A 20035-nucleotide genomic window follows, 5' to 3' on the forward strand; every position below is an offset into this window, starting at 1 on the left:
GTTCATGTGGCTCATACCCAGATTGCAGCAGTCTGAACGGGAACGCCAATCTCTGGAGGAGGACAATCGTCTCTTCAAGCAGGAGTTTGGCGAGAAGATCAACAGTCTTCAGGTGGAGGTGGAGCAACTTACCAAGCAGCGGTGAAGAGAGAACTGTTTCCCTTCCCCTGGGTATCTTTAGTGGGTGGGCTTTTTTCAGCTGGATGTATCGTTTAGATATTTTGCTGAATTCCTCACATGCTTTTGTGTGCATTTTCCCATCTGAGAGAGGAAGTGATTTTCTGAGGGTTCCAAAATGTGCTTTCTAATTTATGAGAGACTGTATGCGCCTGCACCAGGCAAGGGACTGTGGTTTTTGCAAGTAATCTCCACCTTTGCGGCTGGTTTTCCTGGTCACCCATTGGTTGCTATGGCCCACTTTAAAAGAAGGGCAGTAGATGAACCCATTAACCACTGTTTACATAACTAAGTGCCTGAGTCTTCAGTGCGTGTGTCCATCCTTCCATCCATCCTTCCATCCATTCATCTTACCCTTTAGTTAAATGATGTTGATCCTCTGTTCATGGGCATCAAATGCATGCTTGGACCCTGAATAGCTAAATGTAGATGAGCATAGTTTCTTTACACATCAGAGAGTTATGACCAGGCGTGGTACACATACATAATTTACTCATGTTTTGGTGTGTCCATGTTGAACATACCACTGTTTGATGCAGTCAGCAAAGATGGGGAATGTAGGAGGGATCATCAGAGAAGGACAAGGCACTTGAATATCTAAAGCAGTTTTTCTCAACCTTGGCAGCTGGAAGATGTGTGGACTTCAACTCCCAGAATTCCCCAGCTAGCATACTGGGGAATTCCCCAGCCAGCCAGCGTACTGTTATTACAGAATTCTGCAGTTTCATAGTTAATTTCTGCCATGGATTTATTTTATGGCTGGCTGGGGAATTCTGGGAGTTGAAGTACACACGTCTTCCAGCTGCCAAGGTTGAGAAACACTGATCTAAAGGGCTGATACTGGAAACGAATTAAGCATGCACGTCACACTTTCTGGGTGCATTTACTTCTCATAAAAAGTGACCCTGCACGGTTCAAAGTAATATTTTTTTTAAATGCTTTACTTGTCCAAGGCCTTTATAAATTGAATATCATAGCACAATGCTGTTTGATAGTTTACTATGCAAATTAAGAACAATAAATATAATTAAACTAAAATAACTGAAATAATAAAGTTAAACTGAAATTTTCTACAGTGGTGCACTGCGGGGGATGCCGTAAAATAAATCTGTGGCAGAAGTTAAATATGAAACTGCAGAATTCTATAATTATAGTCCTTCATCTATCTTTCTACCTGGCAGTGAACCCCAATGAATTCAGTGGAGTTTATTCTCAAGTATATGTAGGATTTCTGTCTAAGACAATTAATGTAACAGTATTCTGGGAAGGATGGGAGGAGAATAGGTCAGAGCTGAATCATGGTCAACCCATAGGCCACACATGGCCTTCCAGAGCTCCTTGGGTTTTTGCATTTGGGGGGTTGGAGCCCTTAAGCTTTAAAACGGCCCCCCAAAACAGGCAGAAATGTGGTGAATTTTTTACCAGATACCTGCATCTTGGGTTAAGGATCATGATTACTTTAACAAGTCACTTCCTTAAAGCAGCCTCATCTACGTTTTTAGGCTGGCCTGGAAGCCTGAAAAAAAGACATACAGGCATTAACTGATAGCAGAGAGGTGCTATGAGAGCCAACGCACCACAAAATTATTTTCAAAATTTAGTGATTTTGTATTGGCGTTGTTCAATTACTCATTTACTGTTGTTCAAGTCAAAGTTGCCATTTTTAAAAGGATAGTTCCAAAGGGAAAGGTTGGGAACCAGTTCACTTTTTTCCAGGTGTGTGTTATATTTCAACCTATTTTCTCCTCCTGTTGTTACTTCAGAGGCCAGCTTGAACTGGAACTGAGACGGGAACGGGAACGGTGGTTGCATTTACCTTATGGGATTCCAGATAACAAAAGCTTGTTCAGCCCTAACAGAGGCATTCAGAAGACAGGATCAAAGATAGTAATGCTTCTTTTTTGTTGCTCTATACATAACTGGCTTAATGTTACTTCCTTTTGAAACCAGGTGCTTAGCATAGTGTTTATTGATTGTGGCTGGGACTCATGCTCCTGTCAGTCATATTGAAATATCCTGTAACGGGGATCTGCAGGGTGGGGTGTCAAAAAAGTCAAGGTGGTAACCATATCCATGTGGTTGAAGCCCTGCTCCTTTTTTACAAGCATCACACAAAGGACACTTAAAACAGGGATGGGGTTTTGATCTATCCCAAACCATTCAATCAGATCTCAAAAACCAATTGTAACCATTGCAACTGATGCAGAATTGTAGCACCTGAAGTTTTCAGAATCATTAGCAGGCTTGTATTGATTGATAAGGGATTTTTCTAAGCATCAGTCTTCGCAAAGATTCTTACATCAGTCTGATTAGTGGCTGTCTTCAGAGTTTAGAGGTGTTGGACCTAAAAGTACTCAGCGGGTAGCAGCACCCGACTGACCTTGTTAAACTTGGGAGCTAAGCAAAGTTAAGTCTACTCTGGTGGGTACTTGTATGGGAGACCACCAGAGAATTCCAGGATTGTAGGCTAGATTGGCAATCAAAAAGACAACCCACTTCAGTATTGTTACCAAGAAAATGTCATGTTCATTAATAACGGCAACGGGGACTGCCCAGATTGCCATCACTAAGCAATGCAGTCATGTGACATTGCGCTTTATGACTATATCACTTAGCAATGGAAATTCCGGTTCCAATTACCGTTGTTAAGTGAGGACTACTTGTATGCTGTGTTAGATACCCCCATATTATGGAGGGTAATGCGTAGGCAGACAATTCTGATGATTCACTTGTCATTCTGATCCTTTAATTGACCTCTGACCTAGTAGTGACAGGTGGCTCCATTATTCTCAACAGGAAGCAGCACTGTTATGGAAAGGTAGGGAACTTGGTTTGGTTTTGGTGGCAGATTCAAAATAAAGAGTCTGCCTTGGGGTATTTTGCTTTGATTGTTCGATACATTACTTGCTTTAATAGGATTCAAGCAACACACACCTTGAAGGAGATTCCCAACGGAGAGCATCAGTGAAAGAAAATGCAGTTCTTCCAAGCAGGTATGGACTAAATGCAAGAATCACAATCTTTGACTTCTCTTAAACAAATGGAATGATGGTACCTATAATTCATAGGTCAGTTTGGAAGCCTTCTTGTGATTCCTTGTATATGTGTGTGTGTGTATGAAACCCTATCTCATGTTTGCTGCAGAACATTCTTAGTGTATCATCCCAATTTAAATAGGTTCCATTAAGACCATGGTTCCCTGCTACTATTTAGCGATGCTCTAGATATGGGAAGTGAGTTTGGCATATAATTGCTTTCAGACACAATAAGTATACAGATTTTTGTACGGCCAAGCTCAGCGTGCTAAATTTCCCCAAATCTCCCCACTGGGCGGGACATTTTCTCGGGGAATGGTGAAGGCAGTTCAAGTAATGTAGATGTTATAAAGATACGCATTGTAGTAAGTTTCAAGATTTTCATTTTTCAATCTCTGTTGTGGGTTGAAACAAACGCCTCTATTGGCCTGAATTCTTTTATATCTTGTATTCCTACCCTGGAACATAATTTGTTGTCTTAGTTTTAACAAATGTAGAAAGCCGGATGTATGACGATTGCATGGTGAGGTTGAGCGTTTGTTGGAATCTGATTTGGTGTTTATTAAGAAGCCTGTGGGCCCTTTGCTTTTGATGAAGGATTGGTGTGGAGTCAAGCATCCTAACCCTATTTATGTTTGAGATAAATGAGTATGTTAAACTTGTTTGAGGCACAGTACTGATACAGGAAATCAAAGCATGCTTAATACCTGATTTTTGCAAGATGGAGATGAAGCAACATGCTAAATCCATATCTTATATTGCAGTGTGTCTCTTGACCTGCAAGAGGAGCGTGTAAGTAACTGGTTTTATTAATTCAGTAGAACAGTAGCTGGATTTTTTTTCCCATGCCTAGGTTAGCTTGAACTTCCAAATTCTTGCAAGTGCAAATGTGGTGATATCTATTTTTGCTAAGGGTTATTGCTGTATGGCCCCGTTGTTTAAGATGCCGTGGGTTGCCAGTTAATCTTCTATAGCCGAGGGGTACACTTAAAATGCATATCTAAACTGTTTTAGGATGTAGAGTTCTGATTTTTGTACTCCTAAGAATTAATAAGTTGCTTTTCACTTGGCATTTCATATTAAAACAATTCAGAACATAAGGATTAGGTGCTTTTTAGCAACTGTTACTCAGAAGCTCTGACACTGGAAATAGAATGTAGCCGTTATGAGTAGTGGATGTAAGGATATGAAAGATGGATTGAGTTTGCAGTTATTAAATGTATTTCATAGCAATTAAAAAAACAACCCTAAACTTTAAAACCCAAGAAAATATTTCCTGATGTTGCAAAACTGTTGGCCACAATCCTCAGGCATACCAGCCTGGATGGGTGATGCCGATGCTTATAGAATATTTTTTGGCAATTTGGGGTCTAAGAATTGTTGCTTATGTTAAAGACGTTTGCACTGCAATCTTTGTTTATTATGAATCTATTTGGATATGGCAAGCACAGAATTGAAAGGGAGAAAGTTGCCCATTTGAGAGGGAAGGCTTTAGCTAAGGGTAAGCTTTTCCATGGGAAAAATGGAAGGGTTGACCAAAAATATGCATAAATGAGAGTGTATTTTCAATGATTTAGGAACAAGTTCCTGAAAAGTCCACACTGTGCCAACTGTGTCAAGAAGAAAGTACTCAGAGCAAACGAAAGGTAACTCAGCCCATCTCTTAACCTGGGTGACCATTTTCTGATCCTGTTTTTATGCTGCATCCTAGCATTACATTACATTTGATAGAGATAGCTGATCTGTACTTTTTTACTGTTGCTCGATGAGTGGAATTCTCATTATGTCTTGCACGAAGGTGGAGAGGGATTTGCTAACTGACCTGAATCTTAGCAATAGAACAGCTTATTAACTAAAACAAATCCAAGCCTTGAGCAATTTGTATCACCACCCCTCTTCCCCAATCATTCTAGTTTCAGTTTCCAGCCTTTGGTCTCCCAAGATATTAGAGAGAAATAATTAAATAAACCCTGGTCAAACCATTTAGTTGCTAAGAATTGACCCTTTTTTCTCCTTACTTCACATTATGTATTGCAGTTGAGTGAATTAGAATTCTCAGTAACTCTGATTGTTATTTCTTCCCTGTTCAGAACATCTGCAAGAACTGTGGAGGCATTTTCTGTGAGGATTGTTCAGCGAATGAACTGCCTCTTCCGTCCAGCATCAACCCAGAGCGTGTCTGCAATCTTTGCCACAAGTACTTAATACAGCAATATTCTGGAAGCCCTTCATAGGACCCAGAGGGTGACAGTGCTTTCTATTAGCTGACTTCCTGTCTGAAATCAGTCCGCGTCTAATGATCTCTGGAGCTGCTTGAAATGTATTTCAAGGGAATATTCTTTTCTGCTTTTGCAGAGTCAGAAAGAATGTGTGGTTGGTTGTCATCCATTGACAGTCAGTCATAACTGTGTAATTTTGAAGCTTTTGCATTGACTGCACCTTGAAGACTTTCATCTGATGTCTGATGTAGGTTATGGGATTTCTCATTCATGGGTCTGTTAGAAACAGTTACTGCACTCGTAAGTTTGAGATATGACATCTTCGTTGACAAAGAAGATACTGGCTGTAACTCTCCACTGATGAACTCAAAACATGCGTCCTGATAGAAAACAGGACATTGCACTCTTCAACTTTTCCAGGGGTGCCAACTGTGCAGAGGTTACAATTCTCAGTGGTCTCTGCCAGTCTTATGAACTATCCTGGTCTAGCTCAGGCATTGTTTTCTGTGGAAGAAAGAACCAATGAGCTATGTGGAGGGCCCCATTTCATAAATAGGCCTCTGCAAGCTGTAAGTCAAGCACTACCTTGGAATACGCAAATCTCTGTATTTCAGTGATATTACATTCAACCCCTGTTGTATAGCCTAAAATGGGGGCATACAAGTTTTGACATTGCAAGAGCCACACCAGGTTTTGTGTTGCCACTGAGGGTCATTTGCCATTCCTGATTTTTTGGAGAGGGCTTCAGGTGTTCTAAGGGCTAAAATAGAATTAGTGAATACATTTTATCCCTTAATGCTCTCAAAAATGGGAGGAAAGGGGGGCCAGAATACTGACCCTACCCAACCTGGGGGTGAGTGCCAGAAGTGATTCTGGCAGGCTCTTTGGAACCCCAATACAGCATTTTTGTAGCTCTAGTCTAAAGAACCCTGTTTTTGCAAAACATGAAGCACCTGATTAAACTCTTCAGAAATATATTTGGCAACGTTCATGTGCAAAACAATAAAAATAAAAATAAAATAATAAAAAATAAAACAAACCAATTTAATGATAAAATGGCACAAACATGCTTTTGTATTTTTCAAGTTAAAGTTTTCAAGCTTAAAAGAAAAAAAGGTTTGCCTTTACAAAGTCTTTGAAAGACAGACTGTGGTATGCAGCTATTCTGCATTCATTTTTTGCTGGTTTGGCATACAAATGTTCAGCAAAAGTAGTCTCTTTGAACTTCCCAGGAAATGTTTTGGGTATCTTATTTTTGCAGGTTGCCAAGGCCAGCAACTAAGAATCATAACAGTTTGGATGACCTGTAAAAATCAATCAATCAATCATTCATTCATTCATTCATTCATTCATTCATTCATTCATTCATTCATTCATTCATTCTTAAAATAGAGAATAACTTGAACCCTTAATATTTAAATAAGTAAAATTTGCAGAGCTGCTAATTCAAGCTGTAGACATGAATGACAAAATAGGACTATATGGGCAGTACTACAGTTCATTTAAACTCAATGTAGGTCAATGTGATTTTTTTAATCCATTATTTCATGGTTTTCTGAAAATTTGGCAGCATGTTATGGAAAATATTGTGACACGTGATGGAGACTGTTGCTTAACAGCAGGGAACTCAACAGTGGTGACTACTGTACAGTTCCAAAGTGTTTCATCCTTTGTAAGAAATGGTCTACTTGAACTAGACATTAAAACAAGGCCGCAGAATGTATTTGAATCTGTTGTTCATTTGCCTGCATAGTGCAATCTTTACTGGCCATATGTAAGCCTCACCAAGCTTTCCAAAACGTAAGGGCAGGAATTTAATTTCACTTTGAAATGGACAGGCACAGTCAAGATCTCTCAGTGCAATAATTCTGTTTTTGCTAATTATCATCTCATATTGCTTCTGGGAGGAAGTGTGTTGAACTGGTATTCCTGCAAGGGGAAGAAAATCTAACTCTAGTATAACCCACATAACACATATTCTTCTTTGGAAAAACATAAAGCCAATAGAAGAGAGTATCTGTAGCTCAGGGTTGAACTGTGGAGTCCTTGGTGTACTCTGAGCTTGGTGGTTTTCTCGCAGATGTTTCGTTACCTAACCAGGTAACATCTTCAGTGCTAGAAAGAAGTGGGGTTTGCCACTCTGCAGTCTGATTTTAATACTTCCATTCACAAGGGAGAATTCTGTAAAGCAGAGTTTTGCTTTTGTAGAAACTTGCCCTGTAAAACCTCAATATTTTAATTTTATGATGATTCATTTCCCATATTGATCCTGCTCAGAACTATGAAGTAGTGGCTTTTGAATTGTTTTTAAGGGGGGGATATGTAAAGGAATAAATTGATGCATTAATCCATTTTAACCTTTATCTTACTGGGAAATTGCTAAAAAAAAGATGCCACTGGGTTGTGATGCTCTGAGGGTTGTGGGAAACAGCATGAGGCCTGTGGATTACCTGCTCTTGGACTTGACTTGGTTTTGGCTTAGTTTCTATATTTTTGCTTTCATGGTCTGATTACAAGTATCATCCTCAGAAGTCTGGCAGTTGAATGGACTTGCACTGTCTGTGAAAGTTGTTTTGAAGAACTGGCAGAAGAAGATAAAGAACCCTGAAGCACCATGATTGAATTAAGAAAAAGAGCCTCTGTTAAGCATATTAAATATGCTTGATGATCATGGCAGTAGAAATTGGGGTCACCAGTGTTCATTACAGCGTAATCCAGTATTTCTCAATCTTGGCAATTTTCAGATAGGTGGACTTCAACTCCCAGCATTCCCCAGCCAGCATGCTGGCTAGGGAATGCTGGGAGTTGAAGTCCATCCATTTGAAAGTTGCCAAGGTTGAGAAACACTGGCATAATCTACAGAACACACTTACCCCGTATGAGGCTCTTATGTCAGAGTCTAAAAAAAGTACGTAGGGAGGGATCAAGCCCATTTCAACAAGTCTCATTGTTTTGATATAGCCAGTTGGTTAAGACATGGGGTCTGAGATACAGGCTAGAATTTTAATTTTTCTTTATAGTTTGTTGTAATGCATTGCAACACATATCTGGGAATTAGTACCAGATGTACCCGGTTTGGGTATCCAACATAAGGATGCCAGGGTAATTTTGCTAATAAGAAACTCCTCATAGAAGGCAAAACTGGGTGATTGGGGGAGATCTCCCCATACCCCATGTTCAACTCCCATTTTGGAAGGCAGAATTTTCTAGTAATTGCCAGGGGAAGAAGAGAGGCAGCTGAAGAAGTTTTTGTCCAGTCCCTTCTGCCAGCATGTCACTAATGGCATTCCACCATTTCAGTCTTATCAAAACCCAGTAAGGAAATTGTTCATTAGTGGTCACCTTGACAATACCCCATCCCATTTCTATGTATGCTAACCTGCTTGTCTGGAAACACCCTTACATCAACCTAAACAACTTGTGAGTGAAAGCTAAACGTGTGGAAGTTCAAGGGTGGAAAAATAAATATTCCTATTGCTCACGTTACATATATTCAAGACTTTTCTTCAAGATAATGAGTAGTTTTATTCCAGCCACTAGAGGATTTTGATGCAAAAACACCCTACAAAGCATACCATCCAAATCAACTTCCTGAGCCTATTACAATATAGAAGATGCTCTCATGAGTATTTTTTCTTGTATGCAGTTGCCTCCATTGCATTCATATAGTGAAGGACAGCATTTCCTCCAAGTTCCTGCCTCAAAGCCCTGATGATACTAAGTTTCACACAAATGTAACTCAGGTCCCGTCCCCTAACGTACTGTGGCTGAGCAGAGAGCAGTTGGCTGCAACTTCCTGCAGCTCCTCTTCTCTCTCTCTGCTAGAGGCTAGTCGTCCCCTCCCACCCATTTAATGCTTGAGTTCGCTTTGTTAACCAGATGTTCTGAAACAAAAGGCTATCTCTATCTGCACCAGCTATGGTCAGAACTGACAACCAAAGCCACACTTCTCAATTTGGCTCCCAATCTACCAGGAAATGTACTGTAGCGAGTTTAAGTACAGTTGAACTTTAATTTTGGTTTACATAAAACAGATCCTGCACAAACATTTTGTTAAGGGTTTCAGACGCAGCCGCTGGATTTTCTTTGAAAGACAATTCAGGGAGGGAAAACAACAGTAGCCCAGCTCTAGGAACATGTGCAGATGAAATGCATCTTGATTTTGTCTGTTGAGAAAGAGAACACAAACGTATTAAACTAACAGAGATAAACACTAGCCTATTTCCCTACTCTAGTCAAGGATGTCAGTTGCAAATGACATCCATAAAGGAATATCAAGCAATCTGTGTTTTTTGAAGATTATGAAGTACAGATGTGGCCTAGTACAACTTTTCTGTGCTTAGAGTTTGCATCAGTTGAGATTACAGAGTTTGCAAGAGTTGCCAAAAGAATTAACACAAAATGAATGTCACATATATTTTGACGCAAGCTTTTGATTCTTTTAGCAGAACAGATGTTCTCTTTAATGATGTTCTAAATCTGGCTATTCTACAGCTCTTACAAGCTTTTTAAAATACTATAGAACCAAATATTGAGATAATCTTGTGTGAACTAGCAAATGTTTGTAAATTATGGCTGATGGCTTGGTGTGTTGAGCTAATCCAGCCAAACAGCTACAGTTAAATAAATAATGACTTAGTGCAATGTGTAATTTTAGTCAATGGATTTAAGTCCCTTAGTTCCCAGTAAAATACATGAAGTAAATTCGGTTCTGACTTAACAATTACTTACTTAAACAGAGCAAAGCTCAGCTAATGGCCTGGATCTGAGCTTGTGTTCCAAAGAATCAGAATCAATGGGAGAATGAAGCTACACAAAATAAATGGAAAAAGTCTGATTCTCCCCCAGATTTAATCATTGCAAAAGCCTGAATAAGTAGCAATTTAAAGTGATTATAGGAACACAGATGTGAACAGATAGGTTGTCACACAGCTGCTAATTAGAGAACAATATGAACACAGAATATTGAACCCAGTTGACATGCTGATCTGATAGAAAACCTATCTGGATATGAGGTGCCACACTCCCCTCTTTTTAGCCCATTATGTGCATTTCAAAAACTTAAAACAATTCAAAAAGTAAGTCCTAAAAAACAGAGTATGTTCCTCTTGGTCCAAACCATTTTTGGTTTGAAACTGGCCACTGAGAAATCACATTTATGGAGAATTCAGCTATCAAGCAGCAACCAGCCATGATCATTACATGCTATCTCCCAGAAGCAGTATGTCTCTGCATACAAGTTATCAGGAATTAGTAACAGGAAAAAGTTACCTTCAAAGCTATCTTGTGCTCTTCCAGAAGGTATCCAAGCGGTTGTTGTAAGAAACAATGTCCCTAATTGCCCAGTGAATCCAACTGTTCCTTAACAGATCAGGCTGCCCCAACGCAAATTTGTCAATGAACTCACCTAAACTTTGGGAATTATACCATTGTCACGGGCTGCTCTATTTTCTGCTTGGTGATGAATTCAGAAATAATTCAATATATCTATGCTCTGCAAAATAAAAGAAGGTAAATGGAAAATTAATTTGAAGGAATCTATCAGCTATGTGTTATGACTAACACCTACCTTCAGGAAATCCATGTTCCTGACATTAGTATATTCAAAAATATATAGCGCCACCCACAATTGCTTTTCAAAGCCTGTAAGCCTGTGAAAAATTCACAAGATGCACTTACGGACTTTAAACTTGTTCTTGGCCATGGCTGCAACTGCATCTGTGTGTGTTTCAAAGTGCACATCTGCTTCTCCGGTCGCTTGACCACTTGAATTATATTCCATTGTGATCCTCACAGGCTTTAAGGGAGCAAAAAACTTAAAAACAGAACAAAAACAGGAGAGTGGCAAGTCAGATTTTGTGATTCATCTGATTATTAAATAAAGAATATTAGAGTTTTAGAAGCTAAGATTAAACAGAAGCTGATGCAATACCCTTCTATATTTATAACTTATGTATTCTAAAATGTGATCTATCTATTCAACGATAAACTAAATTATCTGCTTTATAAGCAAGCAAACATAAGCCAAAGATGTTTCATAAACTGGAGATTCAGCAGAATTCAGGAGTTCCCAACAATTAGGACACACTCTCAGGACTTCTGACCTTTTCGTCATGAGGACACAGACATTTTGCAGTAACTGGAACTATTTCTGAAAACCCTCCTATTAGGAGCAGCTGGCCAGATTTAAGAAGCACAATCCTGATGTACTTTTATACATGTGCAATCACATAAGCAGATTTTTATAAAATTTGCCCCGTTAGGTACATCCTAAGACGCTTTCACCAACCTGGTGCCTTCAAGGTAGAAGCTGTGGTCAGATCAACCACTGTTAATCAACAAGATTATTTTAAACTATAACTAAAAGAGTAAAGTCAACTATCAAATCATAGACCAGCTAAAAAAAGCTAACAATGAACCATACACCAGATGCCCAAACTTTGGGTTCAAATAATGTAAATGTTAAGCATTAGCATTCAATTTCTCAGGAAAACAATTGCAGTTAACACTCCCACGCACTCCCACTTCCCTTTCCTAGTGGCAAAGCACTATTGGGAATTTCAAACAAATGCATTTCAGCCAGTAGTTTCTAAAACTAGCTTCAGGTTAATCAGATCTTTTTACAAGGTTCAGTGACTGAGTAAGACATTAAAATTCAGGTTGATGACAGGCTTCTTCCCACCCACAATTGCTCAGGATGTTTGAAATAACTGTACCCCTACATACATGTATAATATCTTGTGCTGTTGCTTGAAAAGGCATCCCCCTCAGGTGAACAAAGTACGGGGAGGAGAAACTTCCTGATTCAGCCACATCCTTTTCAAATACTTGCTTAAAAGCCTCTGCAAAGTCAAGAAAACAGAACAAAGATTTGCAAATTATATTTATGTGCCATTTATTTATTCATTTTCCCTGGAAAATTACTCCAAACAAATACTGTACACACTTACCACTTTTGTTTTCATTTTCATATGCTGAACTGGGCTTCGAGACCTCATTCAACTTGCTTTCCTCAAAAATAGTTTCAGAACATTGTTTTGGAACAGGAGATACCATCATCTTCTTATACCGGAAAAAGTCACTGTGTGTTCGAATTGCACTCTTTTGGCTCGGGAATATTTCTATATAACTATAACGTTTGTTTTTAAAGTGAGAGAATTAGATCATGATTATTACTTACCAAAGCAGCCTTTTTAATAACAAAAGCTCGGTTCAAATATGAGAACATTCAACAGGTAGCAAGCAACTGCCCACCCTTGAGCCATCTCGTATTAAAAACAAAAACTATTTGCCTCACGTGCAAACGATAACACGCCCATTAATTCCCTCTTAAAAGTGGCCAACTTTCCATTATTCTCCTACCGATTCCCAATTTCTTCCTTATGCTTCAACAAAGCTTTATTAGCCATTTCTGGTGTTGCAAACTGTACAAATGCCTCTCCCGTTTTCCTCCTTCCTTCGTAGTCAAAAACGAATACTATGTCCTGTATAGTCAAACCTGAAAGAGAAGACATTTTGCAGCATGTCAGTAGACTCACCCTGGTAACCAGAAGCCATATCTTGCAATTTGTTGGTAAGAAAAATAAAATGCATACACACTCGGTAACACAGTAAAACATCCAAAGCGGTCGTAAATGTAACGATCTTGACACTATGCATCAACTTATTTTTATTTTGGCCCCGAGGGATCAAACCTTTCTCTAAACTCCAAGCTTTGCACAGACATAGGGTGCAAGCCAATTTAATATTCTAAATTACTGTCTAAGAAAAGCAAAAGCAACTCTTGTTAACATGATTATATATCTTTCCTCTTCCTTTTCTTTTCCTGATCTTAAAACAAGGAAGGTTTGCAACCATATTAAATAGGCCACAATACTATTTCCTTTTTGCAAACTTTTCCTGCCCATTCAAGAAATCCAAACAGTCATACACTTAACAGACAATAAATGAGATGCTTCCAAGTTCTTAATAATTCTAAAACAATTCAACGACCCAATGTACACACATACACAAGGAGGGAGGGAGGGAGGGAGGGAGGGAGGAGAAAGAATGAGAATGAATCAGTGCTCCATGCAATGTCACCTGAGAAGAACTCTGAAATATCTACTTCAGAGCAACGGTAGGGCAGACCTCTCAGTCGTACCACTCCATCATTGTTTACGGGTGCTGAACGGAACTTCAGGCTCCTCATTAGGACATCAACATCCTTATTACGTATTTCAAAAACTGTTGGGAAAAGAAGTCCAACACCAAAAATGGTGAATTTCTTTAAAGCTTAAAGAAGTTTATAGCTGTCGGCAAAGGGTTCTTGGACCATTTCACAAGAAGTACCTTCCACATAGCGCTGGCCCAGGTATTTCCGGTGTTTGTTCAAGGCATTCAGCACATCCTGTTCTGACTCCAGTTCAACTATAGCATCTCCTCTGCGCTTGCCATCTCGGTATAAGAGGAAATGGATGCCCTCCACACCACTTCGGACCTTGCACCCTAGAAAGTTAGCAAGTGTATGGATGAAGAGACAACAGACACCTTTCTTTTCTCCCGAGCCATTATGAATCAACCGGAGTATATTTGAATGGTTTGTATTTCGCATTCCCCAGCCCCATTTCACAGCTTCTGTAATCTCTCAATATCGTATGATAAAATTCACTAATTTTAGTCAAAACATGCAGCTGTTTAATTTTTTGTTAAAAAAAGGTGGGGGTAATACAAACACATTAACGTGTTAATATTAATATACCTATTTTTGGTAATCAATTGCAGCCTCTGCCCCGTACATCAGCCTCAAGTAACAAAATATGTTAAGGAGGGATATTTTTTATACATTCTCCTCTCTGCTTGCATTTGTAGTTTAAAAAAAATAACACATCCATTCAGTCTTGGCTCTCCCCTTGGTGCTAGCTTTTTCCAGAGTGCTGCCTTCTTCAACTACACAGTTTAGTCTACAACCCTGGTCCCCTTCCAAGTACTAACCAGGTCCAACCCTGCTTAACTTTCTATGGCCATCCCAAAACAGTCAGCAGCTGAGACTTCATAAAATATATGTGAAACATTAAACAGTATGTTTAATGCCAGGAGGTAGTAGCCTTTAGTTGCTACAAGTGGGCCAGTCAGGGCAATGAAGTTACCTGAAAAAAAGTTGAGAACATCTTGCTCAGTGCAGTCATATGGCAGGCCTTGGGCCCGAATCAGATGAACTTCATTTTGCCCTTCTGTTTCATCGGAAGAGATTTCATATTCTGGGGGTAAGTGATATCCCTCTTGAAAAGACTCTTGATCCTAGAAAGAGAGAGGATTTTTTTTTAATGCCATAACCATATCCTGGGGACTGGCAAGATGGTACAGTTCCTGTGGAACTTGCACAAGCAAAAAATTAATTAAATGTTAATATTTAATTAAATATTAAGACCTTGCACTATTAAGGAATTTCACAAGAATTCAATATTCTCACATGACATCTTGTCTCAGGGGTATTATCAAAAGGGCAGGTACTACCCACTTATGGTGATTACTGTTAGCACTCATTTCGTCATGAAAAGCCACACAAGTAATCCCCATCACTGCTAAAAGATTGGCCGCTATCGCTGTAAATGAATCCCTAAGTGTGTTACAGCATCTGAGGAACAAGAAGAGTTTTGGGACACAGGTAGAAGCCTTCACTCCAGGATGGACACTAAAGAGTAGAAGTTTACTTGGAAGATATAAAACCAGTTCTCATAATATTTTACAACAACCTCAGTTTAGACAAGCTATGAGCTAACTGGACTGATATTCCGGGCCCATCTGCACCAAAGGACTAGTTTGCTTAAATAGTATATCTGCCTGTTTTTATACGGCCTTGAGAAGTTTTGCATGTGTGTCTGCCACAGATAGGGAGATATGCTCAGGATCAAGATAAAAAATTAACAATTAGGAGCAACGTATTGTCGAAGGCTTTCACGGCCGGCATACGATGGCTGGTGTGGGTCGTCCGGGCTGTGTGGCCGTGTTCTTGAAGTTTTGTTTCCTAACGTTTCGCCAGCACCTGTGACCAGCATCTTCAGAGTGCAGGAGCACAGACAGGAGCAGTTCTCTCTGTGCCCAGGGTGATGTGACCCTTTTGTGGGTATTTACAGAGATCTGGGGGGGGGGAAGGGGGGATTGGGTGTGTGGGGGGCGGGGTTGGGTTACTGAGTGGCTGCTTGTTTGTGCTCTTGCACTCTGAAGATGCCGGTCACAGGTGCTGGCGAAACGTTAGGAAACAAAACTTCAAGAACACAGCCACACAGCCCGGAAGACCCACACCAGCCAATTAGGAGCAACCTTTGCCAACCTAGTGTATTACAGAGGAATTATAACTTCCTCTGCTGGTGCTGGTTAGGAATTCTAAGAGTTGTAGTCCTAACTCATTTGAAAGATACCACAAAGTTGGGGAAACTAATCTGAAGGATGAAAGTTTCTATTTTAGCTATTTACATAATTTGCAATGCATATAAATGATGACCATTATGTCTGTGCATATTGCTGGAAGAGGTATTTCAGAACCCACAGGAAGGCAAATGCAAATCTGTCCGTGGTTCATTAAAACAGCTACATCTCTTTCCAGGACTCCATCTTAGAAACAGATACAGCAGTTGTAATGCGATACAGACATGTGCTGTTTTTGCACTTCTGAAACATTTCCTCACAATCAGATCCACCACACCGCACAACCCTAAAGAACCCATTTGGTGGTATTCATTTAGAATGTGAAACCTCTTCTATCTGCTCCCAAACTCAGATTTCTTTTCATTTGCCTTTCGTACTACGACAGCATACTGAACTCATCCTGTCAGCCTTACCCCAGGTCCTTACGGCAGAGAGAGCTGCTCACAAACATTACCCAGATAAATTACAAGTTGCATGTCTCCTCGCAGCAGGTTTCTTTCTTTTGGATACCAAGAGCGTACAATTGTATTATGAACCTCAATGCGCGCGTGTGTGTGTGTATGTGTATATATGTATGTATATATATATACACACACACACACACACACACATATATATATAAAAAATAAATATGAAATAAATCAATAGTATTCAGAACAGTAGGTTGTCATCCTGCCAATGCTTCTCAAAATGACCCACGGGAAGAAATGAGACACAGGCCCCAGAATCCAACAGTTTTGGAAAGGAGGGCCTGTTTTACGCCACAGCAACAGGTTCCTGGAGGGCCTCAAGGGCATTTAAGTTACACCTTCCGCCAGAAGTTGCAAAGTCGGTTAGGAAAACCGGCGCGGCAAACACGAACTTGCTCAGCAAAGCCCGAAGCGCCCTTAAATGCCGGAGAAAAAGCGGCAGCCGCCGCGCCTCCTGAGGCACGCCGGGCCCCTTCTGCCCCAAGGCAACCCCCGCAAAGGGCTTGCGGGGGGCGGCGGCAGAGGGAGCCTAATCCCGGCCGCCCGGCAAGGTCACCCAGGGGCGAAGGGGGACCTGCTCGCCCGCGCGGGCGGTCCTCGGGGAAAGGATACAAATGTTGCGTCCATTTTCCTTTCCAAAGGGGACGAGGAGGAGCCTGAGTGAGCGAGGGTTGGGGGGGGGAGATCTACGTCCTGCGTGACCTTCATCCCGGAGCGGCGCTGGGGATGAGGTGCTCTGTAGTCCAAGCCGCCTCCTGGGGGGGAAGGGGGGCAGAGAGAGGCGCCCCCGCAACAGGGGCGGCCTCTGCGGCATACCTGGCTGTAGCAGCGGCCCGCGAGGGCCGGGGATAGCAACGATCCCCGCCAGGAGCCGAAGCCGGGCACCGGCCCGGCGGAGCTGGCGACCCCGCGGCTCTGCGTGGCTGCCCCGAGCAAGAGCAGCAGGCGGCGGCGGCCCCAAAGGCCGAGGGCGCCGGCGGGCGGCGACGACGAGGAGGGCCGCAGCGGCAGGCAGGCCGCGCCGGTGTGGCGGCAACTGCTGTAACTACAGCCACAGCCGCGGAGCAGCGCGCCCAGCACCCAGCGAGTCCCGGCCATGGGAGAGGGAGGCTTCGTCGACGTCGTGGCGACCACCCCGGGCGAGCCAGGCCTCCCGGCGCACGCGCGGGCAAGCGCCTTTCGCCGGGGGACGGGCTGCGCACGCGCGGTGGGCGGAGGAGGCCCCGCCCACCCCGGCGCGTGGCTCGGGGCTGGCCCGCGCGCCTGCGCGAGCGAGCGAACCGGCGGCCTCTGGCAGGGGAGGCTGCGCGGCCCGGCAGCCTCAGGCGAGCGTTTCCTCGGAAAGTGCGGCGTCGTTTGGTTCGCCTGCAAACGAGTCCCGCCGCTTCGCAGGCTTGTGCTTTCCTGAACCCGTTTGAAGAGACGCTTGGGGGGTGGGGGTACCTTTTACCAGCACCTTCGTTCTCCCCCCTCCGCGGTTCGGGTGGGGTTCGGGGCGCCCCTATCTGGGGGGGCTCTTTACACCCCTGGCCTGCTTTGCAGCCTTCCCAAAGAGACCCCAAGTGAGAGTTGAAGTCCACGTATCTTAAAGTCATCAATAGAGGTGAATGTGTGTAGCTCAGGGTTGAACTGTGAGGTCCTTGGGGTTCTCTGAACTTGGTTGTTTTCTTGCAAACGTTTCTAGCCGGGTAATGAAACGTTTGCAAGAAAAGAACCAAGCTCGGAGAACCCCAAGGACTCCACTAACCACTGCTCCAAGCCCTTGCTAGCTGCATCATAGGTTCGGGTCTGGAGCGTTGGTTGGGTGGCGTTTCATTCCTTCCTTCCTTCCTTCCTTCCTTCCTTCCTTCCTTCCATCCATCCATCCATCCATCCATCCATCCTTCATGCAGCCGCCCATCTCAGACAAGCGACTCCAGCCTCAGGCTCAGTGCTTCCTCACACCAGTGGAAGTCAAATGCCTGGAGCTGGTCCTCTGCAGTCATGCAACTCTGCAGCAACTGATGCCAACTTGCAATAAGCAGCTGGACATCCCGAATCCCCAACAACGCTGGAACTGACTGTGATCCTCTTTATATTATTCTCTCACACGGCCTTCTTTGGGCAAAACAGCCATCTGCAGTTAGCTATTCAATGGACCGCTGAAATGCAAAATAATTAACCTTTTTTAAAAAAAACAATTGGACTGTTCTTATTTCTTTGGACAAAATACAGCCATGGGTTAGCAGTTACCAGTTTTGTTTTTAAGTCTCTGTCTATTTCTAAACTAGTTCCCACAGCCATAAGCCTCAATTTAGACTTAAATTGCAGATCTCATGATTAGAAGACCTGCATCCTGAAAATCTCTCTAGATAGAGAGTGAGCTGTTGGGTTTTAGTTGAGGTTTAGTTCCCCTTGAGATGCTGCTTTTCTTTGTGCAAGGAATTGTTTTTATTTTGCTGTGCTTTGTAGAGGCATTTTATCCTGTGGGTCCTTCTCTACAATACAGTCAAACCCAGATTTTCCCACATCCGTGCAAGTCATGCTGTAATGCTCTTGCAGTATAATGACCATTGAATTTGTGGTACACACTTTGAAAGAAAGTAGTTGAAACTTACTATCTTCAGGACATACTTTGGTATTGGGAATCACTCCAGAGAGGTTTTAAAATGTACATAATTAAAAAAAAACTTCCTTTAAACTCGGGTGTTTTAGCAATTTAATCTCACTGTTTTTCAAAGCAGCTGTTACCAAATTAGACATCTAAAAAGATTCACAGTCCAGGAGATAGTTTTGAAGTCAGAATATTCAGCTAATCTAGGCACAGCACCCTTTTCAGGAAAATACACTGACAAGCAGTCCCCAACAGCCTTGTTTTTATTAATTTCACATCCTTTAAAAAGAATGAACACAAAATTTTCAGAACAGGGGAAGAAGGACCACCCCATTATGACAACTGAATTCACACAGCATATAAGAGAAAAGTGCAACTTCCTTTTCTGTACATAGTACATAGGCCCTCCTAGCCACAGCTGCCACCTGCTCTTTGAGCATGAGCCAACCTCCAGATTGTGCACTGGGTCTGTCTGAGGCAGTGCCACCTCATCCAAGACCAACGATGGAAAGTCCCTGGCACCAGAGGGTCCAAACACCCAAAGCCACTCAGTCTTTATAATTTTAAAATACTTTTTAATTCCAGAATTTTCTGACCAGCTATGAACCCTATGCCCACATATGACCACATCTCTGCTGTGGCGCCCACCTTATGGAACATTCTCAACGCCCCCCCCCCAAAGTTAGATTACCTCCATTCCTATTAATGTTTCGGAAGTCCCTCAAGACTTGGGTACATCACCAGACTTGGGAGTCCCAGGGGACCAGTGGCATGCTAAGATGACTCCCCTACTGTGGTTGATATACTCACTCACTCTCTCTGGTTTGTATATTTTAATTTTTAATAATATTTTAATTTTTAATAATAATAATGAAATATAATAATACATATTTTTAATAATTGTTTTTATACTGTTGCTTTATTTGATTGTTATGTCACCCAGAGTCACTTTTTGCGAGATGGGCAGCCGTACAAATCTGATAAAATAAATACATTTTATAAAAATGTATTTATTTATCCACACATAAAATCCACACATCTTAAAGTTGTCAAGCTTGAGAAACACTGGTATAAGAGAAGCCCATTTGAATCATACCCAAGGCTTGTCTAATCTAGTATTCTGGGCAACACGGT

At 41.8% G+C, this 20035-nt stretch overlaps 2 protein-coding genes across 4 annotated transcripts in view; one reads left to right on the plus strand and one right to left on the minus strand.

The window, feature by feature from the left end:
• The window catches only part of RUFY3 (RUN and FYVE domain containing 3), a 52723-nt gene extending 45569 nt beyond the window's left edge, over positions 1 to 7154 (plus strand). For 2 of the 3 annotated variants that reach the window (XM_088133168.1, XM_088133169.1), the window contains 6 exons: positions 22 to 141; positions 1941 to 2064; positions 3094 to 3170; positions 3977 to 4004; positions 4790 to 4858; positions 5303 to 7154. In XM_088133168.1, coding sequence (XP_087989294.1) covers positions 22 to 141; positions 1941 to 2064; positions 3094 to 3170; positions 3977 to 4004; positions 4790 to 4858; positions 5303 to 5446 — 562 coding nt within the window. In that variant the 3' untranslated portion in view covers positions 5447 to 7154. Of the gene's footprint in view, position 1; positions 142 to 1940; positions 2065 to 3093; positions 3171 to 3976; positions 4005 to 4789; positions 4859 to 5302 lie in introns of those variants that run through there. The other variant, XR_015794642.1, reaches the window with a different exon arrangement.
• A 3684-nt stretch (positions 7155 to 10838) lies between these two features.
• On the minus strand, positions 10839 to 17502 carry GRSF1 (G-rich RNA sequence binding factor 1). The gene is made up of 9 exons (XM_088133172.1): positions 17125 to 17502; positions 14560 to 14710; positions 13763 to 13918; positions 13514 to 13657; positions 12794 to 12929; positions 12382 to 12560; positions 12158 to 12273; positions 11111 to 11246; positions 10839 to 10925 (listed from the first exon to the last, which is right to left on the minus strand). The coding sequence occupies exons 1-9, from the start codon at positions 17404 to 17406 to the stop codon at positions 10876 to 10878; spliced, it is 1350 nt and encodes a 449-aa protein (XP_087989298.1). The 5' UTR covers positions 17407 to 17502; the 3' UTR covers positions 10839 to 10875.
• Between the last annotated feature and the right edge of the window lie 2533 nt (positions 17503 to 20035).

The sequence above is a fragment of the Python bivittatus genome, unplaced genomic scaffold, assembly GCF_059951505.1.
Source record: "Python bivittatus isolate LINGU-HERP-01145 unplaced genomic scaffold, Pbiv_v1 ctg000070_np1212, whole genome shotgun sequence".
Lineage (NCBI taxonomy): Eukaryota > Metazoa > Chordata > Lepidosauria > Squamata > Pythonidae > Python > Python bivittatus.

Bases quoted from the DNA above. Each gene is read 5' to 3' on its own strand.
- GRSF1 (XM_088133172.1), bottom strand. From the start codon at position 17,406: ATGGCCGGGACTCGCTGGGTGCTGGGCGCGCTGCTCCGCGGCTGTGGC. The intron at 14,711-17,124 runs GTATGCCGCAGA...CTCTCTTTCTAG, and splicing joins CGGGCCGCTGCTACAGCCAG to GATCAAGAGTCTTTTCAAGA. The intron at 11,247-12,157 runs GTATGTAGGGGT...TCTGTTTTTAAG, and splicing joins CAGCACAAGATATTATACAT to TTTTTTGCTCCCTTAAAGCC.